At 43.0% G+C, this 16,940-nt stretch overlaps 1 protein-coding gene and 1 pseudogene across 1 annotated transcript; both read right to left on the bottom strand.

The window, feature by feature from the left end:
- Positions 1–6,975: 6,975 nt before the first annotated feature.
- LOC147610651 (polyadenylate-binding protein 2 pseudogene) lies at positions 6,976–7,698 on the bottom strand (annotated as a pseudogene).
- A 124-nt stretch (positions 7,699–7,822) lies between these two features.
- Positions 7,823–8,242, bottom strand: LOC147610650 (histone H4-like). The gene has a single exon (XM_086786179.1). The coding sequence runs from the start codon at positions 8,157–8,159 to the stop codon at positions 7,869–7,871; it is 291 nt and encodes a 96-aa protein (XP_086642305.1). The 5' UTR covers positions 8,160–8,242; the 3' UTR covers positions 7,823–7,868.
- Between the last annotated feature and the right edge of the window lie 8,698 nt (positions 8,243–16,940).

Below are 16,940 nucleotides of genomic sequence, written 5' to 3'. Positions count from 1 at the left end.
ATCCTCCTCTGCCTCCTTGAAAAATACTTGCGTGATTCCCAAGTTGGCTTCTCTTGGAGCCTAACATGCTGTTGACGTTCTTTGGCTTCAACTCTTGCTTGTATCTTCTTAAGCTCAGCTTGTTCTTTGGTTGTCTTTTTCTGATGGATTGCATGTAACTCCTCTTGAATCAAGGGATCATAGTATCTTTTGAATTTAATCCCATTGAGAAATCCAATAGTTTCAACTCCATCGAGAGTCTCCACTCAGATGGTACCTTGCGGGGTAATTTCACATACTCTATACGGTCCCTTACCAGCATATTTGAGCTTCTTCTTTTCGTTACGCACTCCATACATCAGGACTTTATCCCCAACTTTAATGTCCTTGTCTTTCAAGTGGTGATCAAACCATTTCTTCCTTTTATCCTTCTCCACAAGGGCATTGTACACCGCCAATTGTCTTTCTTCGTTTAGCCGCTCAAGGATATACAAACACTCTACTAAAGGATTACCATCCCAACCCTCTTGAGTAGCAACATGAAGACTAGGAATGACAAATTCCCATGGCATGACTGCTTCTTGGCCATATACCATCTTGAATGGTGTGTAATTAATAGCCACTTTGTACGGAGTACGATAGGCCCATAAAGATGTCGTAAGCTTTAGATCCCAATCCGTGCGATGAGCTTCAACAGTCTTTGTCAGAACAGAGATTCAGGAGTAGATTTATAATGGGATATCATGAAATTTATTGTGAGCTCCTTAATCACTTCATTTATAAAATGCGTACCATTGTCGCTCACAAGTTCAAAAGGACAACCAAAGCGTGTGATTATATTTTCAAAGAGGAACTTGGCTGCTGTCCTAACATCTGTCTTACGGGTCGCTTTCGCTTCAGCCCATTTGGTCATATAGTCAGTGGCCACAATAATATAGCGAGATTGTGTGTTGCGGGCCACTGGGCTAATTGGACCTACAAAGTCTAAACCCCACTTTTCAAATGGTTGGTTTACTTTAATTGGATGTAGGGGCATCTGATCTTTCCGCTGGGATTTCTTGTAGCGTTCGCAACCCTTCACAAAAAGTGATGCATCTTGGAACATAGTGGGCCACCAATACCCTGATTGTAAGACCTTTCATGCAATTAAGTCTCCAAAGAAGTGACCACCGACTACTCCCATATGTGCCTCTTGCAAAATATATAGAAACTCATCCTCTCGGGCACGTCTAAGAACGTCATCCTTTCCTCTTTTATAAAGAGTCCCGGCCATCAAGCAATAGGGTTCGCATTCCTTGATCAGGTTTCGAGCTAGATCTTTACGAAGCTTTTTAGGTGGGAAGCCATTAACCAAAAAATTAACAATCTTCTCACTTCATTCAGGCATTGTCTCCACCATGAACAAGGAAGTGTCAGGTAAGTCATCATCAACTCCCGTTGGGCTTCACCATTAGGTATGCAAGACAAATGATCAGCCATGACATATTTTTTGCCAGGTCTCACAACAACAGTGAAATCAAACTCAAGAAGAATCAATAGCCATCGTGTGATTCTTCCTGTAGAGCATGGTTTGTTTACCAGATACAACAATGCTTGATGATCCACATAGAAAACAAACTTGGTGGCAAGAAGGTAATAACAAAATTTCTTTACTGCATATATCATTGGCAACCCTTCTCACTCCGTAGTGGTGTAGTTCATTTCAGCATCGTTCAACTAGCGACGACGACTGGCAAAGCTAATGGGGTAGTCTAGTTTATGTTCTCCAGGTTGAGTTAGTACACACCCAATAGCAAAGTTTGATGCATCAATATGCACATGGAAGATTGAATCCCAGTTAGGCATTCTCAAGATTGGAGCACTCGCCACCCAAGGCCTTCTTTAATAGCTCATAGGCACGGTCACAATCTTCGGTCCAAATAAGCTCAATGAGAAGCTTGTACAATGGTCGAGCTATCTCAGCAAACGAATAATAAAATAAACCTTCAATAATAACCAACATGGCCCCTAAAGTGTTGGACTCCCTTATAGTTGGTGGGTGGGGGCAATTCCAGGATGACCTTGATTTTACTGTCGTCGGTGAAAATCCCATTTTTGGACACTATGTGCCCTAGAATAACCCCGTGTTTAACCCAGAATTGGCATTTGAAAGGATTCAATGAGATGCGATATAATCTACACCTCGAATATTTTTTATAAACACATCAAGTGCTCGTCCCAAGAGGAATGAACACAAAGATCATCTAAGAAAGCTTCACAAAATGTCCCTTAGATATTCCTTAAAGGTTGTGTTTATCAATCGCGTTGGAATGTTGCAGGTGAATTGGTCAAGCCAAAGGCCATGACGCGAAAGGCAAACACTCCAAACTCCGTGATAAATGTTGTTTTAGCTTGGTCCTCTACTGTAATTGTGATCTGATTATAACCAGAGTACCTATCTAAAAAGCTATATGCCTCCTTGCCTGCAACTCTTTCAAGCACATGTTCAGAATACGGCAAGGAGTAATGATCCCTTTTGGTGGCTACATTAACCTTTTTTTTGAGATCAATGCACACTCTGAGTTTCCCATTCTTCTTTGGTACGATGACTATCGGAGAAACCCATTCTGAGTGCTCAATAGGGTATATGAATCCACATTTTATAAGCTTTTCAATTTCCTCTTGTATAATCTTTGCATACTTAGGATTCATTGGGTAGGGGCGTTGCTGGACTGGTTTAGTAGTGCTAATCATTGGAAATTTCAGGGATTTAATATTCACGTGATCACAAGATTTTTTGTGATAATAACACATGTGAACAAGTTATTCACATGTTCTCATGTTACCATTCACAAAATAACAGGTCACTTGCCATTTGGGAACCCCTTAAAAGCTTGGCTACACATGGGAATAAGCTATTCACATATTCTCATGTTACCATCTTCACATAATAGCAGGTCAGTGGCCACCTAAGAAGATTTTTTATGCCCGACAAAGATAATTTTTTTAGGCCCTTGTGAAAGCTTTGTGAATATAACATGTGATCACAAGATTTTTTGTGTTATTAAAATATTTTATAAACATGTTCACATGTTCTCGTTTACGTCAGTGAAATCCCTGACCACCGGGCCATCGTAGACACCGCTACTCCCATTGGTAGGCATTCGTTGGGCTTTTGTGTAGACGACTTTATGTTCCCCGGTGGTAAATGATTTGAAATGCTCGGGTGCGGGGTGTAAGTCTACTGGTTCTTGTTGTGCCAGGCTTTTCTCTTTTAATTCCGCATCCTTTTGTTGTTGAGCTAACTCTTGGTTTTGCCGCCTTCTCACAGTACGACTTAGTTTCGGCTTCTCTTTGATTTCTAATTGGGCGACGTCATGAGGTTGCGGAATACACCACATGACACTTTGGAGATATTGTCCCCAATTATCCGCTAACTTCCGATGAGCGTCAATAGCTCCTACATAACTAAGCCATTCTGCAGTGGAACTCTCTTTGTTTATTGTAGTTCGTACATTAGCTCGATAGCATTGTCGCTTATGTCTCGTTTTCTTCTTACCAAGTTTTTGATTTTTGTTTCTATACACTTGGGTGAATATTTGATTCATCCCCCCCATCAGGCTCAGAGTCAGTTTCTTCTTGAGATTCAAACTCAGAGTTGCATTGGTCAGAGTCTTCGCTACTTTCAGTGTCAAGGGAGTTTGCCACTTTCTTGCCATCAGGAGTCAAGTGCATAACACCTATCATGTTTACTGGCACTAATGGTGGCATATCTTGCCCCTCAGGCGTTACCCAACTTGTGCCTCTATTTCCCCATGTGTCTATGGTTGCCGCTAGGTGTACCCAATCCACGTTATCCGACTCAGTCATACCCGGTAGGACATCCATATAAGGAGAATCTTTCCCATCATCAGTCTCTTTTTGCATGTATAACAATACTTTAATGGGGCTAAGTGGATAGTGGTATCCGATTGATTATCGATGATAACCTTGCTTCCTAAAGGATGTGTGCGACCATTCTCAAGATTAACTCGAATGAAAGAGTCCTGGAATTGTAGGTAGACATGGTTTTTCAACCAGTCATGCACCATTTGTGCTTCCCTCATGAAAGGACGTCCTAAGATCATTTGATATGACATAGGATGCTTGGAGAAATCCATTACAATGAAGGTATGTCTTACCTTGTATCCCAGAACCTTAATCTTAAGGTCCCTTAACATTCCAATAGGTTTAGCAATAGTTCCGTTTGCCATCTTAACCACTATGTTTGTGACTTCGAGGTGAGGTCTTCCCATAGATTCGCAACAATTTTTAGTCACAATGCTCACTCCAGCACCACCATCAAGGATTCCCTTTAGAGTTAATCCCTTGGTAGTAATGGGGAGGGTTGCATTAGATTCGTCACCTTCAAAGTACTATCCCAACTTGTTAACAGGTATTTCAACGAGAGTCTTCATCTAGGTTGGGTTGTAGATCCCAATGTTTCCCTTCATCTTGAAGCGTGTCGGGTCTATCCATATTTGTAAATTGTGGTAACCCCGCCTTCAGTTCTCCATTGAGAAATGCCCAAAGAGCTAAGAATAGCTCAGGATCTCCGTATAACTTGGATATGATCGTGGTTCTGATTTCAGAGAACATAAAATCCATTAGTTTGGACACATTCAACAGTACTTTTCGAGATGTCGGCCCCTGACTAGGGACTGGGGAAGATGGAATCACTTCCTCTTCGATGGGGTCAGGCATTCCCTCACTAAACATTCTTTCAAGCAAGAAAGGTGTATGCCCACTTCCTGATGTCCTATCCTCACTTTCTTCCCGAATGATACTAGGTATAGCTAACGGTTTATGGTTCCTGTGAGGCTGAACTTGTGTAGGAAACACTATGTCTGGAATTTGGATTTTTCTAGGGTTTGGCTCCAGTTCTCTTTGTGTTTCTTCCACCAAACCCCTTAAGTGTTGCACTTGTTCAATCTCCTCTACTGGGTGTAGGTAGGTTCCAATCTTTTTCTTGAGGGTTTTTGGCCCACTTGGCTTGTCTTTGGGAGTCTCAGTCAGTCTGGGTAGCCGAGAGGGCACTAGCTGACTTGGTTGTGGGGCTGGAGGAGTTTCCTTTTGTTTCCCCTGATTTATGTATTCGCTTGATTCTCCTTCGTTGAGCTCCCGAGTGGGTTCCTCCCTTAAGGTAGTGGCTTTGGTCCCCATGGTTTCTATTGAATCAGAATCGTCTTCAGGATCATTCATATACACGGGGTCGTCTCCTGTTCCTATGTTAGTCTTTGAACTAGGCTTGGAGCTCGTGGCATTAAGCGATCTCTTCCGTCGCATTTTCTTTTTCTTTGCTCGAGAAATTGATGCAGTATCCCTCTCTTCAAGAATGTAGTTTTGATTTTGAAGCATTGACCGTGTGACTACATTCGCGGGTAGAACAGGTGTGGTTCCTAGTGCCTCATTGGTGACCTCAACCAAATTCAATGGCATAATCTTGGGTGCACTAGGATTATGTGGACATTGAGCAATCAAATGATCTATGCCACAATGATTACATGTAAGTACCGGCATTCCCGATGTGCTCCCTTGATTTGGTTGCATTTGAGTAGCTATCTTCTGTAGCCTATTAGGGCACTCCGCTACACGATGCGGTCTACCACAATCGTAGCATTGAAGAGGTGGTCTCCTCGCCAAGGTATTAAGGTTTTGCCCTCTGGCGAGAGCAGTGATTGACTGGCCTTCCTACTCTCTAGTCCAATGCACTAAATACCCACTAAAACAGTGAATGCGTCCTAAATGACAACCACACACAGCCTAAATCCTAGAAACATACACCGAAAAGACATCTTTTTGTATGAAATAATTTACAGTGTTTTATTCACACACACACCCACACAGACACACAAATGGAAAAGAACAAACTACTACGACCCAACAGATCTTCAAGACATAACTTCACCATTCTAAACTGAATAAAGAAATTTAATGTCAAAATAGTTGTGTAAATTGTTTCCAATAGTTTAATGAAAAAGAACCGATATTTTCAACACTTTCACGTTTCAGTCAATCTGCTACAGCATCACTGCATTCAACATTTGGCTAATCTTCACTTCACTCCACTCTTCACTCTCTCTCTTTCACACTTCAAAACTCTTTCTTTCTTTCTTCTCTCTCTCTACTCATTATTCTTGTGAACTCTCTTCTTCTTCTTCTTTCTCTCTCTTCTTTCTTTCTCTTCTTTCTTTCTCTTTTTTCTTTCTCTTCTTTCTTTCTCTTCTTCCTCCTGAAACACAAACACAAGAATAATGCACACAATCTAATACATTCTCTCACACTCTCATGCTTTTACTTTTAAGTATGCACCATGTCAAAGTGATCAAATCTCTTTCTCTCTCTTTCCTATTTTGCATGTACACACATAGCGTAGTCATATTGCCCTCTCTCTTCTTTCCTTCTTCTTCTACCCACACACAATGTCTCCTCTACTGGCTATGGTTCCCCACCTTCTCTCTCCTCATTTTACCATGAGAGCATGGAAACCTCCCACATTCACACACATTTCTTTCTCTCTCTCACTGTCTATCGTGATAACCTTCCAATGTTGAACGGCCCAAACGACTAGTCCGCCACCCATGTGGCTCCTAGGTGTGTGCTTGCTCTCTTCATGAGCATCCCACTTTAGTGTGGTTAGGATCTCCATAATGGTACCTTGCCCATGTGTATGCCAGTCGGCTCCAAGATGCGGCCTAGGCTCTGTCCTCTGAGCCATGCGGCCTCTCTAAGCCAAGACACCATCACGTTAGTGACTCGTTTGAAACTTGGCACCCCGGTACCTTTGCCTTCGTTGCAAGCCAATCCCCTCTTCATGACCTCACGGCCAGGCTATGTCCATTAAGCCTTGGCAACCTTGTTCCATGCAAAGTTCACGGTCGACCTAGCTACATAGGCTAGCCACCATAGGTACCCCATTGGCCTTGCGAAACTCTCACACCATGAAGGTGTCTCTCCAATGAAATGCATGGCGGCTCCCTACCCCACCACCGCACGGCTGATGGGTCCAAAGGCTTCAAAAACCTTCTTGCGTTCATCATCAGAGGTGGCGTCAGCAAGGTTCTTGACATACACATTATTAAACTTTGATCCAGCACCAGCCAGATCTCGTTCCTGCCTACTGAGAAATGGACCAACGAAAACATGTTTCTCATTTATAAGCATGCCATTGACTTTCTCAATTGCAGTTTGGGCAGACTCATCTTGTTCAAACTGAACAAAGCCATGGCCCTTGGAATTGCCTGACTCATCCAAGGCTACTCGACATGAAAGGATGGGACCAAAAACAGAAAATGTGTCGTGTAAGGCCTTGTTGTCTATATCTTTGTCTAAATTCTTGATAACAATGTTGGCTGCTCCACTTTTGCGGATGCTCGGGTCACGATGAGAATACATTATCCGTATGGACTTTCCATTCACAGGGGTGAAGTTCAGTAACTCCATAGCATGAGATGCGTCTTGCGCATTATTGTAATTCACATAGGCATATCCCAGAGATCTTTTGGTCATCAGGTCCCGGCAAACCCTAATGGAAACCACTTGCCCGACTTGGTTGAAAAGCTCATAGAGCTGAGTTTCTGCGATGCTGGGGTCAAGGTCCCCCACGTAGAGGGAGGTCATGACGTACAGACTGGGTGGCCCCACGGAGGCAGGCATGACGATAGCCAAAGCTTGCTGTTGAGCCTGCACCATCTGCGCCATCGCTCCCTGCAACACACACACGCACACACACAGAAAATAAGGCATAATGTGGGAAAAACAAGCACTGTTCCCACTATAGCCGTTACGTTCAAACATGGACTACATGAGCGGAACCACCCCGAAGGAAGGGTGGTGTTGAGAAACACCGTAAGATTGGGAAGAGACGCCTTCTAGCCGCCGAAGCCGTAGAGGGTACGGCCCTGCCTCTTGAGGGCGTACACCACGTCCATGGCGATGACCGTCTTGCGGCGGGCGTGCTCGGTGTAAGTCACGGCGTCCCTGATGACGTTCTCCAGGAAGATCTTGAGGACGCCCCTGGTCTCTTCGTAAATGAAGCCGCTGATGCGCTTCACGCCCCCCCTCCTGGCCAGCCTCTGGATGGCCGGCTTCGTGATGCCCTGGATGTTGTCCCGCAGAACCTTGCGGTGGCGCTTCGCCCCGCCCTTGCCTCGCCCAGACATAATTTTTCTGCACCTTAGCACACCACACACACACACACACACATTAATCAACAAACAAACAAAAAAAAAACAGGCTTACCTCCTCCTCCTCCTCCTCGTGTTCTCCACGCCAGCCAGAGAAAAAGAAACGTTTTCTCTCTCTCTTCTATTCTCTCAAGAGGGTACCAACGGTTGCTAAAACTACCCACCCCTCCATTTTTTTAATTTGGAATTTTTTCATCTATAACCACATTAAGGTCTACAAATTTGTGTTCCCACCTAACTATACTAACCCTCGTCCTCTTCCCCTCGATCTCTCTCTTCTCTCTACTCACTTACATACAACCTCCTCTTTATGTACAAAACAATATTAATCGTCACCATTCCCATGCAATGTGCTTCCACCAATGGACAACATCGACAATCATGATGCATGCAAATACCATGACATTCCACACACATATGCTTTCAAATACCATGAAAATGCACCTAAAATGACCATAATTGACCCTATTTAAACCCTAAAAATTGCTAAAAATGACTCCGATCCAGGGGTCATCAAGCAGCCGCATGATATACAGGCTTGACTTGCCCGAAATGATCCTCCATGTAGTACTGGCGGGAGTCATTTCAAACGTATCAATTCCATATGGAACAGTGGGGTCTATATCCTCTTCATGATCTCCACACGCAATATGTGACTCACAACCCATCTAGTTTACAGGGGTAATCCTTGGGATGTGGAGGTTGCAGTCCTAACACTGGCGGTGGTAACGGCACAGACTGGACCAAACTTGGGTTCCTTGGAACTATGTGTTGTGACGGTTGCTCGACAGGTGGTGCCGGCATGAGTGCGGGTACTTGAGGTGTGTTTGACCAGGCTAGTGGTACCTGATTTGCTAACATACGCTTAAGTACTAGACAATCCTTAGATTGATGGCCATACTTACCACATGCATTGCAATTCCCATTGAATTTGACTCTGAATGTGGGACATTCACTCGTGCTATGTGGTCCTAAGCAAATCGAACACCATTGTTGCTCTCTTCTTGGGTACATATGGCTATTTTGAGGAGCTCGATTACCCCTAAAGTATTCTTGGAAAGCCTTAGTAAGGTCAGTTTATAGACATTTCGGATATCTTGGGCTCCTTGGTAATAGGTTTTACAGTCATTGGCTCGTGCCCAGATACTTGCAAACTAACAGATTTTGTCTCCGAAGACACCTTTTTACCTGCAATCATCAACTTGTCTTCCAATTGGATTGCATTGGCAGTGACTGCTTCCCATGTCGTAAGACCTCTAATGACTAGGCCATTGTATATGTCCTCGTGGCGCAATCCTCGGATGAATCTATCAAGCAGTTGGTTGTTATTGAAGTGCTCATCGGGAGTACAGTGAGAATTTAGATGCTTTAATCGACTAATAAAGTCTCTCACTGACTCTCCTTCCTCGCGTTCAGCTTTTTGGAATTGAGATGCTACTCCCCAAAGCACACCCTCCCGTATGTATTCTTTCAAGAACAATCTCTTGAGAGTGAGATAGTGAGTATGCTCTTCAACGCTTAAGGTTCGATACCAATCTCCAGCCTTCCCACTCAAGGTTAAGCTTGGTAGCTCAGCAGGGCCTTCATTAAACAAAGTGGGTAGAATATCCACATGGACACTCTTTGGGAGGGCAGGGTCTACGTGAGATGTGAATGGCGAATCTACTTCCCCTCCTCCTTTGTTTACTGTGCTGTAAAGCATGCTAGGACCCCTTGAACAAATATGCTCGTCTCGAGCTATCACACGCCCTAGTCCAGGTTCGACCATAAGTAAGGGGGTAAAAAACAAGTTGAAAACAATACAAAAACAAGTAAAAAGGGGGTGCAAAACACCCAAGAAACCACTTGGGTGGGCTTCAAGGGTAGTTACCATCGCCCGTAGGGTACCCACGTCACATGGATCTATGCTCTGGTCGGGTGCTAGAGTCTGAGCAACTAGAAAGCATTTCAGTTTACGCATGCTCACACCATCCCTCCACGTTAGCATCTTGGCCTTCAGTTGGAACCCAAGGAAGTGCAACCCAAGATTCACGAATAGCGGCTAGTGACTCGTCCTCTGACTCTGAAGCCATGGAAGGGCACCCTACCAAGAACCCTCTGAGGAGGCAAGCCAAAACATGCCAGTTTTAGCTCCACAACCCGGATCTAGCATGTTTAGTCATCTAATAGAGACCTTTAGTAGAGCTACACGCTCTGAACAGTGTTCGCCTATCCGGAGCTCCTGTGGTCCTCAGAACAGTCTATTTGCTTGTGGGGGAAGGGTGAAGGCTTTATCCCACATGCTCACTCCACTCCTTGGGGGGTGGACTACATATAGAGCTCCACTTCCCTTAAGCTTTCACTTGAAAGAAAGCTATGGAGGCTCACCTCCTATATATATATATTAAAAGACCGAGACCGAGGCCGGGGTCGGGGTCAATTGGGAGGCTCACCTCCTCCTATATATATATATCAAAAGACCGAGACCGAGACCGGGGTCGGGGTCAATTGGGGGTTTTTTCTTTTCAAAAATTTTTTCTAAATAAAAAATTTCTCCTCTTTCCGCTCCACGCGGGTTTCAGTTTTCTTTTTTTTTAAAAAAAATTTATTTTCCTTTTTTTTGTTTGTGTTTTTGGGGCGGATGTTTTAGGGTTAGGCGCTTCATTTTCGCGCACACATACACACACACACACACACAGCGCAGGAAATAAAACACACACACACAGGGTCAATTGGGAGGCTCACCTCCTATATATATATATCAAAAGACCGAGACCGAGGCCGGAGTCGGGGTCAATTGGGGGTTTTTTCTTTTCACAAAATTTTTTTCCAAATAAAAAATTTCTCCTCTTTTCGCTCCACGCGGGTTTCAGTTTCCTTTTTTTTTATTTTTATTTTTTTATTGTATTTCTCTCTTTTTTTATGTTTTTGGGGCGGATGTTTTAAGGTTAGGCGCTTCGTTTTCGCGCACAAACACACACACACACACACACACAGAGCGCAGGAAATAAAACACACACACACACTGGGTAGAACAGATCTACAGAAAACAAATTGCAGAAAACAAAAAATGTCAACACCATACACACATCACACCTCTCTATGCCTTTCCTACAGTATTAAATTTCACTTCACGCAGAAGCCCGAGCTGCAAACTGGAGCTTGGTGCAGGGCATGTCCCCGGCACAGCAGCGCCAAAAATGTGCACTTTTACCGCATGAGTCGGAGCTGGGGACTTGCCGTCGAACACCGTATGCGAGCCACGAATGGCTACAAGCATACAACCAGAAACTAGCAAGCTCAAACAGGGAGCAAAGGTGTGTCACTCACCGCTCAGACCACCATCGTGAAGGATTCTCACGTCGTAGTGAAGAAAGAGCCACCGTCATCGCTCTACCGCCTCGCCACCGTCGTGCCGCCACACAGTGCTCGATCTCTCTCTCTCTCTCTCTCTCTCTCTCTCTCTCTCTCTCTCTCTCTCTCTCTCTCTCTCTCTCTCTCTCTCACTCTCACGCAGGAGAAGGGGACCGAGAAGATAAGGCAAGAGCGCTCTTTGTATTCAACACATTGAGAATCAGAGGTTTTAGGGTTACATTTGACTCTTATAGGTGACCTAGCCGTTCACACATGGCCGACCGATCCTAACCCTTATCCTAATGACATTCGAGGTGCACCTCTCATCGGCGATCACCCAATCCCTTTATCCTTTACATGTGGTGCCGACAAGCCCTGCCCATGACTCAGAATACTTACATTAATTACATGACATAAAAAGTAGTACGTCTCAATGTCCGTCATAGGTTAACAAGAGAATTTTATTATCTAAAAATATCTCAATATTGAATTACCTCTCTCTAGAATTTTTCTTCTCTCTAAGCAAAAACAAGGAAAAAAAATATTTTCTTGCATTTTGAAATAGGGAATGATTACACAAGATTGAGGTAAAAGCTTTTCACTATTCAGGCTGAGGAGGAATCTTGCAGCTGTAAATGGGTGTAGAAAGTGAAATGTAAGTCAAATGCATCAATAGAAAGGCATACAGGAAGGTTGGTCACAAAGGGATATGCACAGACACGGTTTGGATTATGAGATGAAACATTTAGTCCCGTTGCTAAGATAGGAACAGTGAGATCTGTGATTACATTGATGTATCAAAAGGTTGAAAAATGCATCAAATGAATGTAAAGAATGCATTTCTGAATGGTGAATTCCAAAAAGATGTGTTTATGAAGCAGCCCAGAAGGTTATGCGTGTCTCGATTATCCCACAAATGTATGTAAGTTGAAGAAGGCTTTGTATGGGTTGAAGCATGCACCATGTGCTTGGACAGAAAAGATAAGCAGGTATCTCATAAGCATTGGTTTTCATGTGGGAACATCGGATTCTTTACTATATGCAAAAAGGACAGCAAATGGTATTGTGGTGATTGTCATCTATCTATGTAGATGACTTGGTTATGAGAATGGTGATTCAAGTAAGGATATTGCTAATGTGAAAGCTTCATTGTGTGGTGAATTTGACATGAAAGACTTAGGAGAATTAAGATACTTCCTTGGCATTGAAGTGGTTTTTTTTAAGGCATTGGTTTGGTTGTTGAAAGACAATATGCGTTGAATATGCTAGCAAAATATGGCATGACAGGTTGTACCAATGAGCACACCGTTCAATCAGAATGTAAAGCTAAGGTTTGATTATGGTGAAGAGATGGAGGATGTAACAATGTTTAACAAGATGGTTGGTAGTTTGATATACATGACTATCACTAGACCAGAGTTATGCTATGCGGTTGGGCTTGTGAGGTAGTTTATGGAAAAGCTATGAATATTCATGGATATACAAACGCGGATTGGGTAGGTAGTTCTTATAAAAAAAGATATACTAGTATGCTTTCACATTAGGAAGTGCAGTGGTAAGTTGGAGTAGCAAAAAGTAACCCACAGTTGCTTTGTCTAGCATGGAAGCAAAGTATAGGGATCCGGCAATGGCTACATGTGAAGTGATATGGTTAAAGAAGGTACTTGAAGATTTGGGATAGCAATGTGATAGGAAAGTTGTCATACATTGTGACAATATGAGCAGCATACAATTTGCAAAGCAATCCGGTTTATCATGCACGAACAAAACACATAGAGGTGCATTACCATTTTGAGAGAAAGATTTTGAATGGTAAGATTGATTTGGTATATGTGAAGATGAATGAACAAGTGGTCGACATCTTTACAAAAGCACTTGGGAAAGATAATTATGAGTACATTTACACAGACTTGGAGTTCATGACATTTACACAAACTTGAAGTTCATGAGATGGACATGATGAGCTTGAGGAGGAGTGTTGAGAATGCAAGCTCGTCTAGTGATGGTTGACAGGTGGCGGTAGCCATGTGCGGTGTGACAACTAGAATTAGTCATGTGTAGACAATAAATGGCCATGTCTAGCTGGTCATTGTTAAACAATCCTAAAATGGGATTGATCATAGTGATAGACATAGATTAAGCAACATAATTAGAGTGGATTAAACCACACTAAGAACTCCATAAGAGAGAGAGAGAGAGAGAGAGAGAGAGAGATTACACACTCAACACTCAATTCTATTGCATATCACAAATGAACCATACAATGATATAGGCCCTCTATCCTTATCCCACTTTACATGTCATCATCCATGTGGCACTCCCTTTTCCACTTCTTTTGGTCAACACTCACACACCATACAATATTACATGTGGCATTCTTATCTTGCCACAATATCTTGCACATCTAGGGTGCTTTCTCACATACACACAACACCGCTATTACATCTCTCAACACCCCCTCTTAATCGAGGTGTTCCACAACTCACCCATCACCCATATTAATGTAGCATTGCACAACCACAGTCGCTACCTCTCAACACTCCCCCTCAATGATACATTAGAGTGTCCATCAAATGAACATGTGTGCACATGTCTACCATCGTAGACACCAAGTCCATTTTGAGTTGACTCGCTCACAGCGAAACCACTGAGTCCGATTTGAACATAGAAGTTCGCGGGTGGGAACCAACCCATACGCATGCACCTCACACGTGCATCGCTCATGCACACATCACGATAACCATTTTGAGCTTCTCGATGGTGAGCTCAGGAAGGGAAACCCTCATACCAATGTGGGAGATTACAAAATATTTGTGTTTTGAGCACGTAAGCTCGGGTACAGTTACCCATCATCATACATTGGATGAAAAATCAATTACAAAACAATTTGGCCAAAGCCGGGCAGTGAACCCTGATAAAATATGTGACCCGCTTGGGGGATAACTTCCGCATCTACACCACTAGCATGGTTGGTGGATATTATGGGTGATATGCGGCCAATGGGATAACAGGCTGTGTGACAGCCATTTTGGATTACTAGAGACTGGCATAGTTATAGCGTCAGCTCATTTAGTCAGGTTCACATTATGAACCGACCCTTGTATGTTGTAGTAGTTGAGTACTAACCCACATAGTGTGTACTATCTTTATATTATGTTGGTTGAGTAGAGAAGAAGAAGATAGAAGAAAATTTAGCTTTTTTTAAAAAAATATTGAGAGATGTAATCGCGGTGTTGTGTGTATGTAGAAAAGCACCCTAGAGGTGCAAGATATTGTGGCAAGATAAGAATGCCACATGTAATATTGTATGGTTTGTGAGTGTTGACCAAAAAAAGTGGAAAAGGGATTGCCACATGGATGATGACATGTAAAGTGGGATAAGGCTAGAGAGCCTATATCATTGTATGGTTCATTTGTGATATGCAATAGAATTGAGTGTTCAATTTGTTTCTCTCTCTTATGGATTTCTTAGTGTAGTTTAATCTACCCTAATTATGTTGCTTAATCTATGTCTATCACCATGATCAATCCCATTTTAGGATTGTTTAACATGGTATCAGAGCTTGGGTGAGCTCTTAGTCTGGTGAATATTTATGTATAGTTTTTCTTGGTTATGAGTTCTTTGATTAAGCATTATTTTTTAGTTATTATTGAAAAAGATTATGCACACTCATATTATCATTTGGATTTGCAACAATGAGGTTGCATAGAAGCTACCCAAGAGAGTTAAAAATGAGAATTTTGCAACATGGAGAGTTAGTGCCTTTGTCTAAGGAAAAGAAGGCAATTGGATGTAAGTGGGTGTATAAAGTCAAGCACAATGCTGATGGTTCAGTGAGGTACAAGGCAAGATTGGTTACCAAGGGCTATGTGCAGACTTATGGCATAGACTATGAGGAGACATTCAGCCCAGTTGCAAGAATGGCAACCGTGAGAGTTGTCATTGCTATGGCTGTAGAGTGAAGGGTTGGTCTTTACATCAAATGGATGAAAAGAATTCTTTCTTGCATGGTGATTTGCAAGAAGAAGTGTACATGATGCAGCCACTAGGTTATGAGAGTGATGCACATCCTGATTTTGTGTGCAGGTTACGCAAAGCCTTGTACATGGCTTGAAGCAGGCACCCAAAGCATGGTCAAACAAGATCAAGGAGTATCTTGTTACCATTGGATTTCAGATATCCAATGCAAATTTTTCACTATATGTGAAAAAGACACATAGAGGGATCATGCTATTAGTCATCTATGTGGATGACTTGATTATCACTGGTGATAGTGATACAGACATACATGATGTCAGGATGCTTTTGAAGCGGAAGTTTGAGATGAAGGATTTGGGTGAGCTACGGTATTTCTTCGACATAGAGGTGGTGAGATAACCTCATGGAATTTTGCTATTGCAGAGGCAATATGGCTTGGACATGTTGTCCAAGTATGGTATGATAGGCTATAAGCCTATTTTAGTGCCATTGGAGCAGGACACAAAGCTTTCTGCAAATACAGGTGAGCTTTTGGAGGACCCCACTACATACAGGCGCAAGTTTCATCTACATGACCATTACAAGGCCAGACTTGAGCTATGTTGTTGGACTTGTGAGTCAGTTTATGCAGGCCCCTAGGAAGCCACACTTGGATGCGGCTAGATAGATCCTCACGTACAAAAAGTCCACAGTTGATTATGGACTTTTCTATGAGGCTAGTACAAAGATACAATTGCATGGATATACAGATGCTGATTGGGTTGGTAGTATTGCAGATAGGAGATCTACCAGTGGTTTTATGTTCTCATTTGGGAGTGCTGTTATGAGTTGGAGCAGTAAGATGCAGCCAACAGTTTCCTTGTCGAGTATAGAGGCAAAGTACAAGGGTGTTGCTATGGCAGCTTGTGAGGTAGCTTGGTTTCAGAAGCTACTTGGTGACATGGGAGAGCACGTGGATAGGGCAATTGTCATATAATGTGACAACATGAGCAGCATATAGTTGGCCAGCAACCATGTATCATGCTAGAAAACGAAGCACATTGAGGTGCATTATCACTTTGTGAGGGAGAAGGTTCTAGCAGGAGATGTAGCTCTGGTATATGTCAGCACAAAGGATCAGGTGGCTGACATCTTCACGAAGGCATTGGGCACAAAGCAGATCCACAGGTTTAGGAGCTTACTTAGAGGGTAGTGTGTGGAGTTGAGCTCGAGGGGGAGTGTTGAGATATCGAGCTCAACTAGTGCTACGACGGACATTGATGACCCGCCTGGGTGATAGCTTTCATATCTACACCACTGGCATGGTTGGTGAGATTATGGGTGATATGTGGCCAGTTGGATGACAGGCTGTGTGACAGCCATTTTGGATTACTAGAGATTGTTCAGGTTCACATTATGGACCGCCGACCCTTGTATGTTGTAGTAGTGTTGAAATATGCAAGTGA

This window comes from Cibotium barometz, chromosome 49 (genome assembly GCF_041138505.1).
Source record: "Cibotium barometz isolate CiBa-2024 chromosome 49, ASM4113850v1, whole genome shotgun sequence".
In the NCBI taxonomy this organism is placed as follows: Eukaryota; Viridiplantae; Streptophyta; class Polypodiopsida; order Cyatheales; family Cibotiaceae; genus Cibotium; species Cibotium barometz.
The sequence above is the reverse complement of the archived record's forward strand: the minus strand, read 5'-3'. Positions and strand labels throughout refer to the sequence as shown.